The sequence below is a fragment of the Staurois parvus genome, unplaced genomic scaffold, assembly GCF_062004578.1.
Source record: "Staurois parvus isolate SC_StPar_1 unplaced genomic scaffold, SC_StPar_1.0 ptg000267l, whole genome shotgun sequence".
Taxonomy (NCBI): domain Eukaryota; kingdom Metazoa; phylum Chordata; class Amphibia; order Anura; family Ranidae; genus Staurois; species Staurois parvus.
Window position 1 is genome coordinate 6,433,760 of NW_028318063.1, and position 23,736 is coordinate 6,457,495.

Here is a 23,736-nt window from a genome sequence, read left to right on the forward strand (position 1 = left end):
TGGTCATCTCCTGTACTATGTCTGCAGTCCATTAGTTCAAAATTTTTTTTCCTGTTTTCTGCCTCTAAAACCTAGGTGCGTCTTATGGTCAGGTGCGTCTTATAGAGCGGAAAATACGGTAATTCCACATATACCCATGGCATGTGTGAGCAATAAATCATTTAAGTGATAATTTTGTGTAAAAAAAAAACCCAAAACATTTTTTGCCATTTTCCAAAAATTTGTGGTATAAAAATAAATCTTCCATGAACTCAATATGCCTCTCAGCAGATGGCTTAGGGTGTCTACTTTCCAAAAAGGGGTCATTTGGGGGTGTCCTTACTATTCTGGTATTTTAGCACCTCAAGGAATGTGATGGGCAGTCAGAAAGTAAAAGCTATGCAATTCCATTATCTATACCATAGTTTGTAGACGCTATAACTTTCACACAAAGCAATCAATATACACTTTTTGGGATTTTTTTAACCAAAAACATGTATCAGAATACATTTTGATCTAAATTTATGACGAAATTTTAGTTTTTTTGGATATCTTCTAACCACCTGAAGCCTTTTCTGACACTTTTTGTTCATATGAAAAAAATCTGTATTTTTTGCTAGGAAATTAATTTAAACCCCAAACAACTAAATAGTGGGTGCTGCAATTTTTTATGTCATATAGTTCTCGCGCAGTGATTTTGCAAATTAAATTTCTTTTACAAAATACACTTTTTTTTACTTTTAATGCACAAAAACACTAAATATTGGCCAATTATTTGGTAAAATATAAAAGATGATGGTGTGACGAGTAAATAGACACCAAACATAACATGCTTTAAAACTGCGCATGCCCCGTGCAATGGCGACAAACTGCATACGTTTTTAATATCCATAGGCAATGTTTTAAAAGCCTTTACAAGCAACCATTTTAGATTTACAGAGGAGAGGAGTTAGAACTACTGCCCTTGATCTGACATTCGTGGCAATACCTCACATGCATGGTGCAACTGCTGTTTCCATACTGGCACAGGGTCAATGCTCACGAATGCAGATTTTTTTTTTTTTTAAGTTATTTTGATTTTTTAAAATTATTTTTACACTGTCCCCTTCATTTTTTTTTTATCACTTTTAATGCTATCACAGGGAATGCAAATATCCCCTATAACTTCAATGGGCATTGTCATATATTCTTTTTTGAGAAATCTGGGTTCTATCAGACTGTGTGATCAGGTGTGATCAGATGCTTTCCCAGTTTACAAATGGCGCTGTTTATATATCCTGTGAAACTAAAGTGATGAAATCCTTGTAGCATCCGATTTCTTAGGCTATAGAGATGATTGGCACCATTCTAGTCTCCAATCCGCTCTATGGTCAGCTAGCAAAAACACCGGCTGCATTCTCAGGTTGCCCCGATGGCACGGGACTGCCCAAGAAGGCCGTGGAAGGCAGTGGGGGAGGTGGGCATCATCTTCCACTGCTTCTAAAAGCAATCCTGCAGCTAATTAGCTACTAGGATTGCTTTTACATGAAACACAATAGCCGGCTGAAAAAAACAAATACCAGGATGATGCCTGCAGCTGTAGGCATCATCCTGGTATAACCATTCAAAGTCCAGTGATGTACCAGTACGTCGCTGGCCCTTGTTGGGTATACAATAATACTTCGGATTACGAATTTAATTTGTTCTGCAGGACATTTCGTATAGCGAAGAATTTGTAAACCGAAACACTGTTTCCCATAGGAATGCATTGAAAACCAATTAATCCGTTCAGAAGGTCAGAAAAACAGTAAACGCTACAAAAATACCGCATGAGTTATTTTATTAACTCATTCAGTATTTTAGTAGTGACAACCATGTGTTAATGTTTCAGCTGTCAGCGGGGTTCCCCACTGATAGATGAATGTAAAAGAATTGCTGGTAATTAAAAACAAAATTTTAATTGCAGGCAATTCACTCAGCTGTCAGGTGCCAGTTTTTAAATGTAATTACAGTTTTTTTTCCCTTCACTATACAGTAGTTCAGAAATTCAAGTCACTTTCCCCCTCCAGCTGAAAGAGGAGTTAAAAGATACAATGTTTACTTTCAGTTTCTTAAAATATACAAAGTATCCTTTAGCTCTGGGAAACTGACAGCTAATGTTTTGAGCTATACTGAAGAAGAAAAAAGATGGCAATTGCATTTAAAAAACAGCACTGACATACACTTACAGTGGGGCAAAAAAGTATTTAGTCAGCCACCAATTGTGCAAGTTCTCCCACTTAAAAAGATGAGAGGCCTGTAATTGGCATCATAGGTAGACCTCAACTATGAGAGACAAAATGAGAAAAAAAATCCAGACAATCACATTGGCTGATTTGAAAAGAATTTATTTGCAAATTATGGTGGAAAATAAGTATTTGGTCAATATCAAAAGTTCATCTCAATACTTTGTTATATATCCTTTGTTGGCAATGACAGAGGTCAAACGTTTCCTGTAAGTCTTCACAAGGTTGGCACACACTTTTGCTGGTATGTTGGCCCATTCCTCCATGCAGATCTCTTCTGGAGCAATGATGTTTTGGGGCTGTCGCTGGGCAACACGGACTTTCAACTCCCTCCAAAGGTTTTCTATGGGGTTGAGATCTGGAGACTGGCTAGGCCACTCCAGGACCTTGAAATGCTTCTTACGAAGCCACTCCTTCGTTGCCCGGGCGGTATGTTTGGGATCATTGTCATGTTGGAAGACCCAGCCACGTTTCATCTTCAATACCCTTGCTGATGGGAGGTTTGCACTCAAAATCTCACGATACAGGGCCCCATTCATTCTGTCTTGTACATGGATCAGTCGTCCTGGTCCCTTTGCGGAGAAACAGCACCAAAAGCATGATGTTTGCACCCCCATGCTTCACAGTAGGTATGGTGTTCTTTGGATGCAACTCAGCATTCTCTCTCCTCCAAACATGACGAGTTGTGTTTCTACCAAACAGTTCTATTTTGGTTTCATCTGACCATATGACATTCTCCCAATCCTCTTCTGGATCATCCAATTGCTCTCTAGCAAACATCAGACGGGCCCGTACATGTACTGGCTTAAGCAGGGGGACGCGTCTGGCACTGCAGGATCTGAGTCCCTGGCGGCGTAGTGTGTTCCTGATGGTAGCCTTTGTTACGTTGGTCCCAGCTCTCTGCAGGTCATTCACTAGGTCCCCCCGTGTGGTCCTGGGATTTTTGCTCACCGTTCTTGTGATCATTTTGACCCCACGGGGTGAGATTTTGCGTGGAGCCCCAGATCGAGGGAGATTATCAGTGGTCTTGTATGTCTTCCATTTTCTAATTATTGCTCCACAGTTGATTTGTTCACACCAAGCTGCTTGTCTATTGCAGATTCAGTCTTCCCAGCCTGGTGCAGGTCTACAATTTTGTTTCTGGTGTCCTTCGACAGCTCTTTAGTCTTCACCATAGTGGAGTGTGGAGTGTGACTGTTTGAGGTTGTGGACAGGTGTCTTTTATACTGATAACAAGTTCAAACAGGTGCCATTGATACAGGTAATGAGTGCAGGACAGAGGAGCCTCTTAAACAAGAAGGTAACTGTCTGTGAGAGCCAGAAATCTTGCTTGTTTGTAGGTGACCAAATACTTATTTTCCACCATAATTTGCAAATAAATTCTTTCCAAATCAGCCAATGTGATTGTCTGGATTTTTTTTCTCATTTTGTCTGTCATAGTTGAGGTCTACCTATGATGCCAATTACAGGCCTCTCTCATCTTTTTAAGTGGGAGAACTTGCACAATTGGTGGCTGACTAAATACTTTTTTACCCCACTGTATATTGTGAAAAAAAATAGTAAAAAATTTGTAAACCGAGGCATTATTTTCAATGGATTTTCACTCGTAAACCGAAAATTATGTTAACAGAGGCATTCGTAAACTGAGGCATTACTGTATATTCTATATTCTTTTTTTTTTTGCAGCCTGTGGACTGAAAGAAAAAAAGAGAAGAAATCTCTGCCAGAAAAAGTGTGTGGTATGCCCACCATTGGAATATACCGCACTGCATCCACCCTTTTCTAATTGTGGGCACACATTAGGTCACACTTTGCGCCAGTTCCAAGATTGTACAAATTTATAAATATTGGCACGCTTGAATAATACAGTCAGGTCCATAAATATTGGGACATCGACACAATTCTAACATTTTTGGCTCTATACACCACCACAATGGATTTGAAATGAAACGAACAAGATGTGCTTTAACTGTACACTGTCAGCTTTAATTTGAGGGTATTTACATCCAAATCAGGTGAACGCTGTAGGAATTACAACAGTTTGCATATGTGCCTCCCACTTGTTAAGGGACCAAAAGTAATGGGACAGAATAATAATCATAAATCAAACTTTCACTTTTTAATACTTGGTTGCAAATCCTTTGCAGTCAATTACAGCCTGAAGTCTGGAACGCATAGACATCACCAAAGCTGGGTTTCATCCCTGGTGATGCTTTGCCAGGCCTCTACTGCAACTGTCTTCAGTTCCTGCTTGTTCTTGGGGCATTTTCCCTTCAGTTTTGTCTTCAGCAAGTGAAATGCATGCTCAATCGGATTCAGGTCAGGTGATTGACTTGGCCATTGCATAACATTCCACTTCTTTCCCTTAAAAAACTCTTTGGTTGCTTTTGCAGTATGCTTTGGGTCATTGTCCATCTGCACTGTGAAGCGGTGTCCAATGAGTTGAAGCATTTGGCTGAATATGAGCAGATAATATTGCCTGAAACACTTCAGAATTCATCCTGCTGCTTTTGTCAGCAGTCACATTATCAAAAAATACAAGAGAACCAGTTCCATTGGCAGCCATACATGCCCACGCCATGACACTACCACCACGCTTCACTGATGAGGTGGTATGCTTAGGATCATGAGCAGTTCCTTTCCTTCTCCATACTCTTCCCTTCCCATCACTCTGGTACAAGTTGATTTCAGTCTCATCTGTCCATAGGATGTTCCAGAACTGTGAAGGCTTTTTTAGATGTCGTTTGGCAAACTCTAATCTGGCCTTCCTGTTTTTGAGGCTCACCAATGGTTTATATCTTGTGGTGAACCCTCTGTATTCACTCTGGTGAAGTCTTCTCTTGATTGTTGACTTTGGTAGGTATACACCTACCTCCTGGAGAGTGTTCTTGATCTGGCCAACTGTTGTGAAGGGTGTTTTCTTCACCAGGGAAAGAATTCTTCAGTCATCCACCACAGTTGTTTTCCATGGTCTTCCGGGTCTTTTGGTGTTGCTGAGCTCACCGGTGCATCCCTTCTTTTTAAGAATGTTCCAAACAGTTGTTTTGGGCACGCCTAATGTTTTTGCTATCTCTCTGATGGGTTGTTTTCTTTTTTTCAGCCTAATGATGGCTTGCTTCACTGATAGTGACAGCTCTTTGGATCTCATCTTGAGAGTTGACAGCAAGAGATTCCAAATGCAAATAGCACACTTGAAATGAACTCTGGACCTTTTATCTGCTCATTGTAATTGGGATAATGAGGGAATAACACACACCTGGCCATGGAACAGCTGAGAAGCCAATTGTCCCATTACTTTTGGTCCCTTAACAAGTGGGAGGCACATATGCAAACTATTGTAATTCCTACACCGTTCACCTGATTTTGATGTAAATACCCTCAAATTAAAGCTGACAGTCTGCAGTTAAAGCACATCTTGTTAGTTTCATTTCAAATCCATTGTGGTGGTTAGAGATGAGCGAATAGAACATGGCGAAGTGGAATTAATTTCGAAGTTCAGGAAAAATTCGATTCGCGCCGAATCCGAAAATTAGCAAACTTCGGATGCACGAATCGAATTTTCCCAAAAATGGCGGCGACATGTGTGGCGACGGAGCGGGGATCTCTGGGAAGGCGCGCAGACAAGGCGCGCTGACCCATAATGCATTCATTCATGACATGTGATCGCATTAGCCAATCAGCAGCCAGACAGCCAGCACTGTGTAATGGTGGAGCTATAAATTGCGGCCATCTTACAATTCTCCATTAGCCTCCGGTCATTCAAGAGAGACAGACCTGTCTGTATTAAAGACAGAGTTAGGGCCAGAGAGACTTTAGGGCCACAGAATCGTTACTCAGGGACACAGAATTGTTACTCAGGGACACAGAATTGTTACTCAGGGACAGACACAGAATTGTTACTCGGGGACACAGAATTGTTACTCGGGGACACAGAATTGTTACTGAGGGACACAGAATCGTTACTGAGGGACACAGAATCGTTACTGAGGGACACAGAATTGTTACTCAGGGACACAGAATTGTTACTCAGGGACACAGAATTGTTACTCAGGGACAGACACAGAATTGTTACTCAGGGACAGACACAGAATTGTTACTCAGGGACACAAAATTGTTACTCAGGGACACAGAATTGTTACTCAGGGACACAGAATTGTTACTCAGGGACAGACACAGAATTGTTACTCAGAGACAGACACAGAATTGTTACTCAGGGACACAGAATTGTTACTCAGAGACAGACACAGAATTGTTACTCAGGGACACAGAATCGTTACTCAGGGACACAGAATCGGTACTCAGGGACACAGAATCGGTACTCAGGGACACAGAATCGGTACTCAGGGACACAGAATCGGTACTCAGGGACACAGAATTGTTACTCAGGGACACAGAATCGTTACTCAGGGACACAGAATCGTTGAATTAAAGAGTATGTCAGACAACACGCAGAGGAGTGGCAGAGGAGGCAATGTTTCAGGAGCGAGCAGATGTGGCAGCAGAGGAAGGGGTCGAGGCAGCACTAGTCGCAGCCAGAGGCCAGTGCTCCCGGTGTCATCCAGCGGTCGTGTCTCCACCGACAACCCTGCCGTCATCGATTGGTTGGCTCGGTCGTCTTCCTCTTCCCAGGTCACCTCTGACACCTACAGCCAACGGTCGGTGGGTACGTCAGACACAACCGTTAGTTGGCATGGCCCGGGAGCAAGCCCACTGAAATCACGTGTCCTCTACCTGCCCCTGTCCTTTGGTGTTCCCTCACCAAGCGAAGTATCGCATGCTGTGGGCTCAGCCCCACTGTACAGTGAGGAAGAGCTAACAGAGGGCGGTCAGGAACGGGGGGAGACATCCGCCTCTTCAGCAGCCAGGCGAAGAAGTACTGGCGAGGAGAGTGGCTCGGTAACCGGTCTAGAGACAGGTCTGTCTCCTGACCCACACGCAGCTGAGGGGGCTAGTAGTGAGGCGGAGACCCTAATTGATGATGATGAGGCTGATCGCACTTGGCAGCCTCGTCGTCATCAGGCTATTGCTTCCGCATCATCAGGAGAAGAGGGTGCCAGCTTGGCAGCGAGAAAAACAGTCGGTGGGTTGCCCAGGAGGCAGCAGGGTCGCAGCAGTGTCAGTGGAGGCAAACGGCCACGGAGTAGAGCACCAGCTCCACTGCAGCCTACCACCACGGCCAGTAGTGGTGCCGGTGTGCACGGAGGAAGTAGAAGTCAGCCAGTGAGGAGTAGCAGGGGCAAAGTTTCCTACTCGGTGGTGTGGCAATTTTTCGTCAAGCCGCCCGAGGAAGTAAACGTAGCCGTATGTCGACTATGTGGCCAGAAAGTCAAGCGTGGCCAGGGGGCCCATGTTGGGACTACAGCGTTGCGTCAGCATATGCAGCGTCGCCATTCGATGGCCTGGGAAAACCGTGATAAAGATACGGCGGTTCTGCCTGCCCCAGCCCCCGCTCCATCACCCGCTCCGTTACTTACTCCGTCACCCGACGTCAATCGCCCTCTATCAGCCAGTCAAGGCTCCAACACCTCTGCTGAGGGGAGTTGTCGCTCGTTGGCATCTTCCACTCGTTCAGATGCTCCTTCTCCTGCTACTCCTCTTCACGGATTCCGTCAGCAGTCTTTCTTGGAATCCGTTTCCAAGAGACAACAGTTTGCGAGCACGCACCCGACGGTGCAAAAGCTGAACGTCCTCCTGTCCAAGTTGCTGGTGCTGCAGTCCCTCCCTTTCCAACTGGTGGACTCAGCACCTTTCCGAGAAATGATGGCTTGTGCCGAGCCGCGGTGGAGAGTGCCAAGCCGGCATTTCTTCGCCAAAAAGGCAGTGCCAGCCCTGCATTCACATGTAGAAGAGATGGTGGGCCAGTCTTTGAGCATGTCGGTCTCTGCCAAAGTGCACGGCAGCGCCGACGTGTGGAGCTGTAACTACGGTCAGGGACAGTACATGTCATTTACGGCCCACTGGGTGAACGTGGTGCCGGCACAGCCGCACCAGCAACTTGGACAGGTCACGCCGCTTTTGCCTCCACGTTTGCACGTCCTTGGTCCACAAAAGATGTCCGCCTCTACCACCTCTTCTTCCGCCGTGTCCTCAGCCGCCACCCCCGTGCCAAGTCCCATTACCCGACCGGCATATCACATGTGCAGGGCGCAACGGTGTCACGCTGTGCTGCACCTGGTATGCCTTGGCGAACGTAGTCACACAGGGGAGGAACTTCTCAGTGTAATGAACAGAGAAATCGACAGATGGCTGTCTCCGCGCAAACTGAAAATCGGAACCATGTTGACCGACAACGGAAAGAACATGGCGTCTGCTCTGCGTCAAGGAAGGTTGTGCCATGCGCCATGCATGGCTCACGTGTTCAATCTGGTTGTCAAGCGGTTCCTAAAATCCACCATCCCACTGCAAGACATCCTTAAAATGTCACGTAAACTTTGCATGCATTTCAGCCATTCCTACACCGCAAAGCACACCCTCCTTGAGCTGCAGCGGCAGAACGGAATTCCACAGCATCGCCTGATCTGCGACGCTGCAACAAGGTGGAATTCAACCCTACATATGTTAGACCGCCTTTACGAACAGCGAAAGGCCATCACCGATTTCCTGATGTTACAAGCGGATAAAGGTACTCCCCTGTGTAACTTAGATGTCAGCCATTGGCAGCTCATGCGTGACACCTGCCGCTTGCTCAGGCCCTTTGAGGAGGCCACGCTATTCGTGAGTCGGCAGGACTATGGGATGAACGACGTCATTCCTCTGTTGCACGTCCTGGAACAAATGCTGTTAACAATGGCTGGTCAGGGTGCGGTAGACGTGGCGCACAGATCTCAACGCCACATGACCCCTGTGGGGGCAGGACAGGAAGAAGAGGAGGAGGTAGAGGAGGACATTGGTGCTCAGGAATTATTGAGTGAAATGGGTGGTTTTTCCACTCAGCGGACAGGAGTGGAGGAGCAGGAGCATCTGGTAGAGGAGGAGGAGGAGACAGAGGACCCAGACGCACCGTGGCAGTATGCTGTGGAGATGGAGGCAGGGAGTCCCTCGCATTCCTTGGCACAAATGGCCCATAGCATGCTCGGTTGCTTGCGTAGCGACAGCCGAATAATAACCATCAGACAGAGGGATGACTTTTGGCTGTCCACCTTGTTGGACCCTCGCTACCGTTCAAAAATGGTGGCCTTTTTCACACCTACTGAGAGGGAGGCCAAAATAACGTACTATAAAAACCACCTATGTAGTCAGTTGGTCTCTGCCTTTCTGCGCCAACGTCCATTCTCAGACACTGTGGGCCCTGTGCGCTCGCGTTCCACTGCCATGGCAGCAGGGGAGGGGTGGGGTGGTAGGAGCAGTGGCAGCTCCACCAGCAGCGGCTGCCTCAGTCTGCAGTCGATGATGAGTAGCTTTCTTCACCAGCGCAGTGAGGAAACTACTAACCAGCCGCAGCAGCAGCAGCATCAGGTGGACCTGGAGCAGGACCTCAAACAGGCTTGGGCCTACTTGGACAGCACCCTGCCAACCGAGGTAGACAATCCCCTTGACTACTGGGCAATGAAACTTGACCTTTGGCCCCAACTAGCTGAATTTGCCCTTGAAAGGCTGTCATGCCCGGCCAGTAGCGTGGCATCGGAGCGCATGTTTAGTGCGGCAGGAGGTATTGTAACTCCGCGGAGGACACGGCTGTCCACCCAAAGTGTGGAGAGACTCACGTTTGTGAAAATGAATCAGGCGTGGATTAGTCTGGATTTCAAACCACCAGTTCCTGACACAACTGACTAAATCCGCCATGAATCATGCCCCAAACATGTTATTTTTAACATAGGCCTCTGTATGGCCTTCAATTTAAGCTGCTTACGCTTCGCCACTCTGCCATGGGCCCCTGTACTGCCTCCTCATGCTGCTGCCAGGTCCAGAGTGTGTCATGGGTCCCTGTACGGCCTCCCATTGCTGCTGTCTCCATCGCCACACTCTGCGATGTGACACTTTCAGGTCTCCTCACACTGCTGGTGGGTTCCATTTTGTCATAGGGTGCTGGCAGATTACGGGCCTCCCATTGCTGCTGCCAGGCCCGTAATCTGTCATGGGCCCCTGTACTGCCTCCTCATGCTGCTGCCAGGTCCAGAGTGTGTCATGGGTCCCTGTACGGCCTCCCATTGCTGCTGTCTCCATCGCCACACTCTGCCATGTGCCACTTTCAGGTCTCCTCACACTGCTGGTGGGTTCCATTTTGTCATAGGGTGCTGGCAGATTACGGGCCTCCCATTGCTGCTGCCAGGCCCGTAATCTGCCATGGGCCCCCGTACCGACTCCTCATGCTGCTGCCAGGCCCGTAATCTGTCATGGGCCCCTGTACCGCCTCCTCATGCTGCTGCCAGGTCCAGAGTGTGTCATGGGTCCCTGTACGGCCTCCCATTGCTGCTGCCAGGCCCGTAATCTGCCATGGGCCCCCGTACCGACTCCTCATGCTGCTGCCAGGCCCGTAATCTGTCATGGGCCCCTGTACCGCCTCCTCATGCTGCTGCCAGGTCCAGAGTGTGTCATGGGTCCCTGTACGGCCTCCCATTGCTGCTGTCTCCATCGCCACACTCTGCCATGTGCCACTTTCAGGTCTCCTCACACTGCTGGTGGGTTCCATTTTGTCATAGGGTGCTGGCAGATTACGGGCCTCCCATTACTGCTGCCAGGCCCGTAATCTGCCATGGGCCCCCGTACCGACTCCTCATGCTGCTGCCAGGCCCGTAATCTGTCATGGGCCCCTGCACCGCCTCCTCATGCTGCTGCCAGGTCCAGAGTGTGTCATGGGTCCCTGTACGGCCTCCCATTGCTGCTGTCTCCATCGCCACACTCTGCCATGTGCCACTTTCAGGTCTCCTCACACTGCTGGTGGGTTCCATTTTTTCATAGGGTGCTGTATGGCCTCCCATTGCTGCTGCCTCCACCGCCACACTGTGGCTCCACACTCTGGTTTTGGCCCCGTGACTGCCCAAATGAGTGAAGTGTGCGGTGATTCTAAGATCGACGGCACTCATCTGCATGTCATACTGACTGACAGTATTATTTCTCTTCCCCAGCAGACTCCAAGGGCATTTAAATTAAAGGTACAGTGTTCTGCACTAATATAAAGGCTCTCTGAAGCCTAGAAACACCCTTTTTATAAGTTAAATTCGCAGCGAATATATTCGACTCGAATCGAATTTATTCCGCGAATTCGCCGAATCAGCCGAATCGAATTTTTGAATAATTCGCTCATCTCTAGTGGTGGTGTATAGAGCCAAAAATGTTAGAATTGTGTCGATGTCCCAATATTTATGGACCTGACTGTAATTGTCCACGTATAAGTAGTACCCCATATGGAGAAGGATGACACCAAGTCCCAAACTATCTTGCCACTGCTCCCCATGTAGTCTGGACATCTGGGGGGCTCCACGTGACTATCTTTTCCCTATTAAATCCGAACAATACTTGTGCTCGCCACTGCACCAGCTTGTACTGCACTTATGGGACTCGCCAAGTCATACTGCAATGCTGGTATTATTAATATACAGGATTTATATAGCACCAACAGTTTGCTCAGTGCTTTACAATATAACGGGAGACAATACAGCAACAATACAATTCAATACAAGAGGGTTAGAAGGGCCTGATCCTGGGAGCTTACAATCTAAGAGGTATGTGAAAGACCAGGATGTACTAGACCGCTGGTGCTCGCCAGTTCATCAAAAGCGTGGCACTAGTACTGGCACTCTGCTGCATATGAGAGTCATCAAAATTTACCGACAAGTGCTAACGGAGATCAGGCCTGATTCTGCGGACACTGCAGTTTTGTGTGCAATGTATCAAGTGACAGTGACCTACTGACACTGCGCTTGCTGGGGGAGAAGGGGGAGTAAGCGTAGGGGTAAACGCAGGTGTTGGCAGGTGCCGGGGCTGATCCTGCTAACTGTGTTTTTGGGGATGCTATACTAATGTGAACGCTGGTATAGTGCTGATCTGATCAAAAATATTGATCCGTTCAGACACTACAGTATACTAGCAATGGAGATTTATTGTATATGAGTGTCTTCCTGGCAATGTGAATACTGGTGTACTGCCGGGAAATCTGTTGCCATCTGGGAGGAGCATGAAAACCACAGGAGCGCAAATCAAGTATATACAGTTGTGTTGAAAATAATAGCAGTGTGTTGAAAAAAGTGAATAAAGCTCAAATTCCGTCTAATAGCTTTTATTTCCATACACACAAATGCATTGGGAACACTACACATTCTATTCCAAATCAAAACATGAAGAAAAATATATCAAATTTGTGTTGTTCCTCTAAAAAAATTTAAGAAAAGTGAATATTAGACTGTTCAAAAAATTGCAGTGTTTGTATTCTTCTTTACAAACTCAAACATTCACTATATAAACTGAAAAATGTTTGAAGATTTTGCTTTCCTTTGAATCACTTAATTAATATTTAGTTGTATAACCACTGTTTCTGAGAACTGCTGTACATCTGTGTTGCATGGAGTCAACCAACTTCTGGCACCTGTGAACAGGTATTCCAGCCCAGGATGATTGGACTACATTCCACAGTTCTTCTTGATTTCTTGGTTTTGCCTCAGAAACTGCATTTTTGATGTCACCCCACAAGTTTTCTATTGGATTAAGATCCAGGGATTGGGCTGACCACTCCATAACGTCAATCTTGTTGGTCTGGAACCAAGATGTTGCACGTTTACTGGTGTGTTTGGGGTCGTTGTCTTGTTGGAACACCCATTTCAAGGGCATTTCCTCTTCAGCAAAAGGCAGCATGACCTCTTCAAGTATTCTGATGTATTCAAACTGATCCATGATCGCTGGTATGCGATAAATAGGCCCAACACCGTAGTATGAGAAACATCCCCATATCATGATGCTTGCGCCACCATGCTTCACTGTCTTCACAGTGTACTGTGGCTTGAATTCAGTGTTTGGGGGTCGTCTGACAAACTGTCTCCGGCCACAAGACCCAAAAAGAACAATCTTACTTTCATCAGTCCACAAAATGTTGCACCATTTCTCTTTAGGCCAGTCAATGTGCTCTTTGGCAAATTGTAACCTCTTCAGCACGTCTTTTTTTCAACAGTGGGACTTTGTGGGGGCTTCTTGCAGATAGCTTGGCTTCACATAGGCGTCTTCTAATTGTAACAGTATTCACAGGTAACTTTAGACCTTCTTTGATCTTCCTGGAGCTGATTCCTTGCCATTTTGGCTATTCTTCTATCCATTCAAATGGTAGTTTTTCGCTTTCTTCTACGTCTTTCAGGTTTTGGTTGCCATTTTAAAGCATTTGCAACCATTTTAGCTGAGCAGCCTATCATTTTCTGCACTTCTTTATATGTTTTCCTCTCTCCAATCAACTTTTTAATCAAGGTACGCTGTTCTTCTGAACAATCCCTGGAACAACCCATTTTCCTCAGAGAGAAATGCACTGTAACCAGCATGTACAACATTTGCTGCCTTCCTTCCTTAAATAAGGGCAATAATTGCCACCTGTTTTTCAAAGAATGAATGACCTCACTAAAAGAACTCCACACTGCTATTATTTTGAACATGCCCTTTCAATTAGTGATTCAATTACACAGAATAAGCAGCATGCATGTCATGACTGTTGGGTCTGTTGGATTTCTATTACTTTACTACACCTGCTAGTAAATTATTTGCCATGTAGAAATATCATTTCTACCAAAAACAGTGAATGATCAGGTTAGTGATGTCTGACTGCTATTATTTTGAACACAATTGTATATGTAATTTTGCGCACTGGTACCGCCCTGTAGGAGTATTTCTGTTATAGGGCGGTCAAGAAGGGGTTACATAAGCAGTTTGTGGTGCGGCGCTGCGTTAATTTAACTGACAATTGCGCAGTCATGCAACACTGCACCAAAATGAAATTTACATATTTTTTCCCCACAAATTGAGCTCTCTTTCAGTGGTATTTGATCACCTGTGCGATTTTTATTTTTCACGCTATAAAAAAAAGACAATTTTGAGAAAAAAAAATATTTTGGACTTTTTGCTATAAAACATGTCCAGTAAAAAGATTTAAAAATCAAATTTTGTCATAAATTTCAGCCAAAATGTATTCTGCGACATGTCTTTGATAAAAAAAATCCCAATACGCGTAAATTAATTGGTTTATGTGAAAGTTATAGCATCTACAAATGGCGGTATATATACTGGAATTTTTATTTTTTTTAATACTAATAATGGCGGCAATCAGTGACTTTTGGCGGTGATCAGCGACTTATGGCGGCGATCAGCGACTTATAGCGGGGCTGTGGCAGTCATTCTGACACTGGGGGGAACTGACTTGGGGTCACTGACATCCCCAGTGCCACCAATACAGTGATCAGTGCAAAAAAAAAAAAAAAACACTGACACTGTACAAATGGTACTGGGGAGGAAGGGGTTAACTTTTTTAGGCAATCAAAGGGTTAACTGTTTGAGGGGAGTGCTTTACTTGTGGGCGGGGGTGTGTACTTCACAAGAACACACTAATCCCGAGAGCTAAACTCCGCTCTCAGGAACAGTGTGTTGGGAACTGACAGGGAGCAGAGCTGCATTGAAAACAATGCAGCTGTGCCCTGTGTCACTGTTTGCTGGCAATCACCGGGAACCGGCGGGTAATGACCGGCCAGGACCTGGTGATTGACACCCACGGCCACGATCGACGGTGCAGGTAGGGCGGTCGCGTGCCCCCTACCTGATATGCAAAATTATGTTTACATACGTGATTTTTAACAGCTGTGCTGCCCTGCCGCAGTATATGTACTGTGGCTGGTCGGCAACCGGTTAATGAGCACTCAAACACGAGTTTGTTTATGCAGATGTTGCATAGAAGTTTAGCCCAGGAGCTGGTCAATTGGCTACAAAAGTTGCTAAGAAAAGCCCACATATGAAACCCCTTCAGGTCCACTGTCCCTGAAATAAAGAGGGAGCATACATTGGGAGGCCCCTGCAACTAACACAACGCTTGAGGGAAAACAACAAACTATTTTGATGTTCCTGTTAGGTCTGAGGAAACACAAATAATGAGAAGACTAGGTTACTGTGCTCTTTTTATTGATTGTGGATATGTTTCTTGTTTAAGGTAGGTGGAATCTCTCTCAAATGCTGTCCTGGAAGGTGACTGGGGAAAATGTCATATCATATGTGCTTTTAGATTGCAATTTGTTGTAGATATATATCCTTTCCCAATGAAATGAAATAAATCTACTTAAACTTTTATGCATAAGAAGCGTTTTGACATTGCAATTGATTGAATTCTGTTGGTCCATTTCCGGGTTTCTAATATTTACTTCTGACTGGATTGTCTATTCCCAGTAAATCAAATTTGGTTGCAAAAGACTGCAAAAAGTTTGGAATTTAAGTGATACTTTCTATTGGCCAACATAAGTTATTAATATGTTAGCTTTTTACATTCAATTCTGCTTCTTCTTATTACTCCTATTAATAAAAGTTTCTATAATTTATTTTGCCAGAATGTAACTATCATTTCTACTGGTTGTACAGGGAACTAAATATTGGAAGTATGAAAATGATAAAATTGAACCTGGCTATCCAAAACTGATAAAAGAAGGATTTCCTGGTATTCCAAACAATGTAGATGCTGCATTCACTCAGCCTGCCATTGTAGCTAAAGGAGGAAAAGTTATTCGTGAAGAGAGAATATTCTTTATTAAAGGTAAAGTTTTATTTTTGTGACAAACTGTGTGCAGCTTTAAAGATATAATCCAAGCTGGTCTACATTTACTCTAGATATGGGGATGTTTGTCAGTAGCATATATTTGATTTGTAAAGTGGCACAGCAGACTGCTGAATTTTCTATTATTTTAGGGTAATCTTACTACGCTGCATGACCTGTGCATGAAATATTCATGCAGTTTTTCTTTGCTGTAGAAAGGCACAGTTACATAGTTGGTAAGATTGAATAAAAACACCAGTCTATCCAGTTCAATCTGTGTGTGTTGGTGAATGCAATATACAAGGATATGGGAAATGATATAGTTATAAACACACACGTGCTTAAAGATCCCCATCAAAGAGTCTTTTGAAACTATTTATACTTCCCACAGACACCACTGCTTGTGGAAGGAAGTTCCACAGCCTTACTGCTCTAACATTAAAGAATCCCCTACACAGTTTAAGGTTAAACTGCTTCTACTCCAATTTCATGGCATGGTCACGTGTCTTCTTAAGCTCCCTGAAGCTGAATAGTTTTCTTCCTATGTTGAGATCACCATTGAGATATTTGTATATCGTTATCATATCTCTTCTCCAACATCTCTTCTCCAGGGAGAATAAAATTAATGTTTGTAGTTGTTCCTCATAACTGAGGTCCTCCAGTCCCCTTATTAGCTTTGTTGCCCTTCTCTGGACTCTCTCCAGCACATCCTTCCTAAGGATTGGTGACCAGAACTGGATGGCATACTCCAGATGTGGGTGAACCAGAGTTTTGTAAAGTGGTACAATTATAGTTTTATCTGTGGAGTAATTCCCAATTTTTATGCATGCTAATATTCTGCTGCAGCTTGGCATTTCATGCCATTGCTGAGCCTGTGAGATACTAGGACCCCCAGCAAGTAACCTCATTTGCCATGTAGTTGCCCACACCATGATTTTATTGAGGTCTGCTGGTAAGGCTTCTATATCCTGCTATGAAGTTATTGCCCTGCTTAGCTTTGTATCATCAGTAAACACTGAGACTGAGCTCTATATACTGCTACTACATACTGACCTCTATATGATTTATGAATAAATTAAACAGAATAGGTCCCAGGACAGAGCCGTGGGATACCCCACTTACCACTCCAAACCACCCTGAGTACTATGGTCTAAGCAAACAGACCTCAATTTGTAAATTAAGCATATATGTGGAACTGTATCAAATGCTTTAGCAAAAACCAGATACACCACATCCACAGGCCTTTATAAATCCATGTTGATTATTACTAATGCTACTATTATCATGTGCAAACTCTTGGATATAGTCTCTTATAATCCCCTCCAATAGTTTACATACTATTGATGTTAGACTGACTGGCCTGTAGTTTCCAGGACTATATTTTTGCCCTTTTTTAAATATTGGCCTTACATTTGCCTTTTTCCAGTCAGCTGGTACCATTCCAGTCTTTAAGCTGTCCGAAAAAATTAGGAATAACGATTTGGTAATAGCCTGTTCTCTGAGGAGTCTCAGGTATAGGGCATCCAGTCCTTGTGATTTATTTATGTTAAGTTTTTAAAGTTTATTATGGATACTGGCTTCTGTTAGCCAAAAGGGTACATTCTGTGACATGTTACTAATAAAATTGCCTTGGTTACTATACCTTTTCCTTTGTAAAAACTGAGGAGAAGAATGTATTAAGTACAGTTGCATAAATAAATTTCTTTGTCATTTGTAACCAGCTTCCCCTGCTAATCTTATATGGGGCCAATATGCTCTGACCTCACTTTCCTACTGTTAATGTATTTAAAACATTTCTTGAGCTTTCTTTTACTCTCCTCCGTTATGTGTCTCCCTTGGTCTGTTTTAGCCACCTTGATTGCATTCTTACACCTTTTATTGCATTCCTTGTAGTGTTGGAATGCAGACAATGACCCCTCGGCCTTATATTTCTTAAAAAAACTTTTTTTTTTAGTTTATAAATCTTTTTATGTCAGCGTTTAGCCATGCAGGCTTAACCTGAGCTCTTTAATATGTGCTGCCCATTGGAATACGCTGGATGATACCTTTATTTAATATGTTCCTACAGCATTCCCATTTTTCTTCCATGTTGCATGTTTCAAAGATTCGATCCTATTTAATGTCTTGTAAAATTGAGTGAATTTAGAAAAGGTGTGGGGAGGGGGGGGGCAGGAGAGCATAGCACAGTACAGTACAGGGGAACCAGGAAAGCACAGTACAGGGATGCCAGGAGGGCACAAAACTGATGTCTGTAAAAAGCAGTGGGGCAGCAGTTTCCTCAAGCAGAGTGGTGCAGGGAAGCATCCTATCTGGCGTGCTGATCTCAACCCACCCTCCTCTCTCATCCACATACAATCATCTGGGATGGACAGAAGGGGTGGGCCGGCTGCGATAGGCACAGGACAATGGTGTATGTTGCTTCCCTGCGCTGTTCTGAAGTATAAGGAGAAGATGACTGTTAGCTGTGAGGAGACGTGACCAACTCATCACCTGCTTTTGATGGATGGGTAAATCAAGACAGAACCCCTGGGGACTCCTGTGGAACCCTAGTTGAGAAACACTGGATTGCAATGTCACAATTTGTATTATTAAATTATAATGCTATTAATATGTATAGTATAATCCAAGACAAAGGATGGGTTGAAGATTCCTCAAATCCTGTTAGAAATTCCTGAAACCCTAACTTGGCAGGGAATCTTATTGGCAGTTTTCAAAGCATATACTGTAGGCAAGAAATTGTCAAGAAGGGTATGGGGAACTGGGCACTGCCATGCGGCACAGTTACCTAAGGAAAAAACGTTTATTTAAAACACCGTACAGTGGAGGGTCCTTTAAATGCAACTTCAAGGATGACTTGGAAAAAACAACAATCCTTTAACCACTTGAGCTCCAGAGGATTTACCCCCTTTAATGAGTAATTGGACAAATGAATCAAAAGGGATTACATGGCTAGGTGTGGGCTACCCCTTCGTTATTTCTTCATCAATTAACCACTTGCACTCCTGAGGATTTACCCCCCTTCCTGACCAGGCCTCTTTTTGCTACTCGGCGCTGCACTAATTCAACTGATAATTGCGAGGTCATGCAATGCTGCACCCAAACAAAAAAATTTACGTCCTTTTTTTCACACAAATAAAGCTTTCTTTTGGTGGTATTTGATCATCTGTGCGCTTTTTATTTTTCACGCCATGAACATAAAAAGGCCAAAAATTTTGAAGAAAAACAATATTTTTTACTTTCAGCTATAAAAAATATATAGTAAACTCAAAGTTGGTTATAAATTTAGGCCAAAATGTATTCTGCTACATGTTTTTGGTAAAAAAAATCCCAATAAGTGTATATTGATTGCTTTGTGTGGAAGTTATAGCGTTTACAAACTATGGTATAAATACTGCAACTTACGCCATTTTTCTGCTATACAGCGCTGCGCTAGTTTAACGGACAATTGCGCGGTCATGCAATACGGTACATAAATGAAATTTACATCCTTTTTTTCCTCACAAATTGAGATTTCTTTTGGTGGTATTTGATCGCCTGTCCGGTTTTTATTTTTTGCGCTATAAAAAAAAAGGCTGACAATTTTGAGGAAAAAAAAAAACACTATTTTGGACATTTTGCTATAAAACATGTCCAGTAAAAAAAAATGCAAAAATCAAATTTAGTCATAAATTTCTGCCAAAATGCATTCTGCGACATGTCTTTGCTAAAAAAAAAACCCAATACGTGTAAATGAATTGGTTTACGTGAAAGTTATAGCGTTTACAAATGGAGGGAAAGATACTGGGATTTTTAGGTTTTTTTTATACTAATAATGGTGGCGATCAGCGAATTATGGCGGTGATCAGGGACTTATGGCAGTGACCAGCGACTTATGGCGGGACTGCGGCGGACATTCTGACATTGGGGGGTACTGACTTGGGGTCACTGACATCCCCAAAAACACTAATACAGTGATCAGTGCAAAAAAAAAAAAAAAAAAACTGACACTGTACTAATGGCAATGGGGAGGAAGGGGTTAACTTTATTTTGCAGGGAAGGGTTATAGGAGTGAGGGGAGTGTTTTACTAGGGGGCAGGGGTGTGTACTGGGCGGGACAAGGCTGATCGAGAAAGAGAAACTCTTCTTTCTTGATCAGCTCATCCTTGAGCTGACAGGGAAGTGACAGACAGCACAGCTACTGCAGCTGTGCTCTGTCACTGTTTGCCGCCGATCGCCGGAACATAGCCGCTAACGAGCAGCTGTGACCCGGCGACTGACATCTGCGGCGGTGATCCGCAGGACAGATAGGGTGGCGCCTCGCACGCGCCCCCTATTTGTTTACAAAACACACATCTTAAAACGTGGTTTTGCCTGTGAGTGCCGCCCTGCCGCCGTATATGTACAGTGGCTGGGCGGCATGTAGTTAAATTACATGAATAAGAGGTGCCCATAACCCTTTTTGCTGCAGTCAGGGTAACTATTACATTAGTGGCAGCCCTGGCTTTCTTGGAGAAGTTATTTGGGTAGCTGTAAAGATGCCTGATCCCTGAGAACATAGCTTTTAAACCCCAGCTATTCTTGCCCGAGAAAAAGTTAATGGAGCACAGTTTGTGCTTAAATAAAAAAAATAAATAAATAAATGGTAAAGCCCCCACATACACACAAATGCATACATGTATATCTAGTTCACGCATGTACAGAAAGAACAGTTGTGCCACACATTAGGTATCGCTATGCACACCAGAGTGGATAATTCTAGGCCTTCAATCTTAATTTTAAAGTGATGAACTATAAAACTTTTTAACTCTTTTGCACACAAAAAGAAATCATTTGAGGCCTAAAGATTAGTTAAAACTTCAAAATATTATATAATGTTCTGAAATCAGAGACCCTGGGGAATAAAATAGTGGTAGATCCAAATGTTTATGTTACATGATATTAGCACAAATGTTTATCAAGTACAATTTTCAGTTAAAAAAACCCAAAACATTATTTAATTTTAGGGCACACAAACACAGTAAATCGTCACTTTTTGGGGGTAACTATAAAAAGATGAGATTGTGCCATAATAGCTTTGATTCTGCATTCCCGTGAAACAGCGACAAACTTCAGCATTACAATTTTTAATTGTCAATTCTTTAACCACTTGCCATCCTGAGGATTTAACCCTCTTATTAACCGGACCTCTTTTTGCTATTCGGTGCTGCACTATTTCAACTGATAATTGCGCGGTCATGCAATGCTGTACCCAAACAAGATTTATGTCTGTTCTCTCACAAAAATAGAGCTTTCTTTTGGTGATATTTGATCACCTGTTTTTACTTTTCGCGCTATAAGCAAAAAAAGACCAAAAATTTTGAAAAACTATATTTTTTACTTTTAACTATAACAAATATATAGTAAACTCAAAGTTAGTCATAAATTTAGGCCAAAATGTATTATGCTACAAGTTTTTGGTTAAAAAAAATCCCAAAAAGTGTATATTGATTGTTTTGTGTGAAAGGTATAGCATCTACAAACTATGGTATAGATAATGGAATTTACACAGCTTTTGCTTCCTGAATGCCCATCACATTTCTTGAGGTGCTAAAATACCAGGACAGTACACCCTAAATGACGGAAAGTAGACACTTTAAGCTATCTGCCGAGTGTCATATTAAGTCCATGGAATATTATTATTTTTAAAGTTTTTGGAAAATGACAAACATTTTTTTTACACAAAGTTGTCATTTAAATGATATATTTCTCACACATGCCATGGGTATGTGTGGAATTACACCCCAAAATACATTTTGCTACTTCTACCGAGTATGTGGATACCACATGTGTGAGACTTTTTTGGGAGCCTAGCCACATACAGCAGCATGAAATCCTATGACCACTTTGAAAGTTTGAAGGTGCGTAACTTCCTCATTTCACTTCCTCCCTACCTATCAGAGTTTCGGAGGCCCTGAAATGCCAGGATAGCACCAACCCCCCCCCCCCCCCAAATTACCCCTTTTTGGAAAATAGATACCCCAAATAATTTAAAAAGAGGCAATCGTGAGTATATTAAAGTTTTGAAATATAAAAAAAGAAAAAATGTGTTTTTGTTTTCTTTCTTCATTTTCCATCCAGAGCAGTGTGCCCAAACTGACAGGGAGGAGGACTGTTGGTAAAACAAAGCAGCCCTCCTCCCTGTCGGTGATTGCCGGTAACCACTGAGCGCCAGTGGGTAATTACTGGCCAGGAACCAGTGATTGACACCTGCAGCCGCAAATGGCGGTGCGGGTAGGGCACCCGCACCCCCTACCCGGAAATGCAAAATGACGTATATATGTGATTTTGCACACAGGGTCCGCCCTGTAACAGTATATCTACTATAGGGCGGTCCTTAAGTGGTTAAAAGCTGCTACAATTTATACGTTTAGAGCAGGAATAGGCAGCCTTAAAGAGGAGTTCTCCCTGAACAACATGGGAGAAGTCAAAGATCACTGGGCACAGTGTCGCCTCCTCACAACTGATTTAAACCTCTAATTGCAGAACTACCGTGTCACAATCGTGCACATTGCACAGCAATCGGGTTTAAATCAGGTGGTGCGGAGGCAACTTATATCCTCCTCACCACCTATCAAACACACTTGGATCTCTTTTCAGAGGAGCATCAGTGCTGCATTAGTGAATGAGCCCTTAGTTGCATTTAGCAGTGGCATCCTAAAGGGGGTGCGATTGGGGTGGGGATGGTAAAAATGCATCTTAACTATGGATTATGAACCTTTACTGTACTGAGCCTTCTATAAGGCTGCTTTCACACTGGTGTGCTGCGGTTTACATGCACTGCAGGTACACTTTCTGAAAGTGCACCGAATCCTCTGCATTCAGAAAGTTTTGATGCACTTTCAGAAAAAGCACCAAACTCGTAGGATATGATAGAAATCTATGGCTAAGCGCAGCAAACCTGTGGGAAAGATGCAGGTACACTGCATCTGCAGTGTGGGTAAACCACAGATCATTAGTGTGAAATTTGCTGGTCTCCCTCCCGTTTACCCAGCGACACCTGTCATGGGAGTCAGCGGAATCTGGGAAACATGGCACACTACTGGAGACCTGTAGAAGCGATCTGGCTTGTTACTGACAGCCAATGGTCATCTTGTCAGATTTACAAGCATTCCTGGCTGCTGTAGCAGGTGTGTGTGTAATCCTCCGCTACTACCACCATACAGTACTGTACATACACCTGTGGCAGTGAAAAGGATAAAGCGATAGCTATGGGACAGCTTTTAGTATTGTAGTTTTTTGTGGTTTCACAGGCATGCACAGCTTTATACTGTGTTTATGTATTTTTAACTAAGCATATAGATTTCATAAACTGTACCACAAATATCATGTGACATAAAAAATAGCAGCTGCCATAATTTTATTCTACAGGGTCTCTGCTTTCAGAAAATGATAAAATATTCAGGCCTAAAACATTTTTTAATATGGGTGCAAGCCATATTCTTACAGAAGCTCATGCGTTCTGAAGGAATGGCATACCCGTAGTACTGTTCCTTCAGAGTACTGTGCCATGTCCTGAGACTCCCCTGTGCATGCGTGGGAGTGACATCATCGCGGCTCAGCCAGCCAGATTGCCAGAGCTTGCAAACCCGGAAGACCGGGTGAAGATGGAAGCCTCTACAGTGGTGACAGCACGCTGAAGGGCTTCGTTTTAAGGTAAATTTTTCATAATGTGCTAGCATGCGATGCATATTAGCATATCATGACTTTACCTTGCAGGGTTTTTTTTTTTTTTTTTTAGACGTGGTTTATTACTGCTTTAATAGACTCCTTGCT

At 43.7% G+C, this 23,736-nt stretch overlaps 1 protein-coding gene across 1 annotated transcript in view; it reads left to right on the forward strand.

Moving 5' to 3' along the window:
* The window catches only part of LOC149459263 (matrix metalloproteinase-18-like), a 281,041-nt gene that overhangs the window by 245,436 nt on the left and 11,869 nt on the right, over positions 1-23,736 (forward strand). The window contains exon 7 of the mRNA XM_089681507.1: positions 15,774-15,945. Coding sequence (XP_089537633.1) covers positions 15,774-15,945 — 172 coding nt within the window. The remainder of the gene's footprint in view (positions 1-15,773; positions 15,946-23,736) is intronic.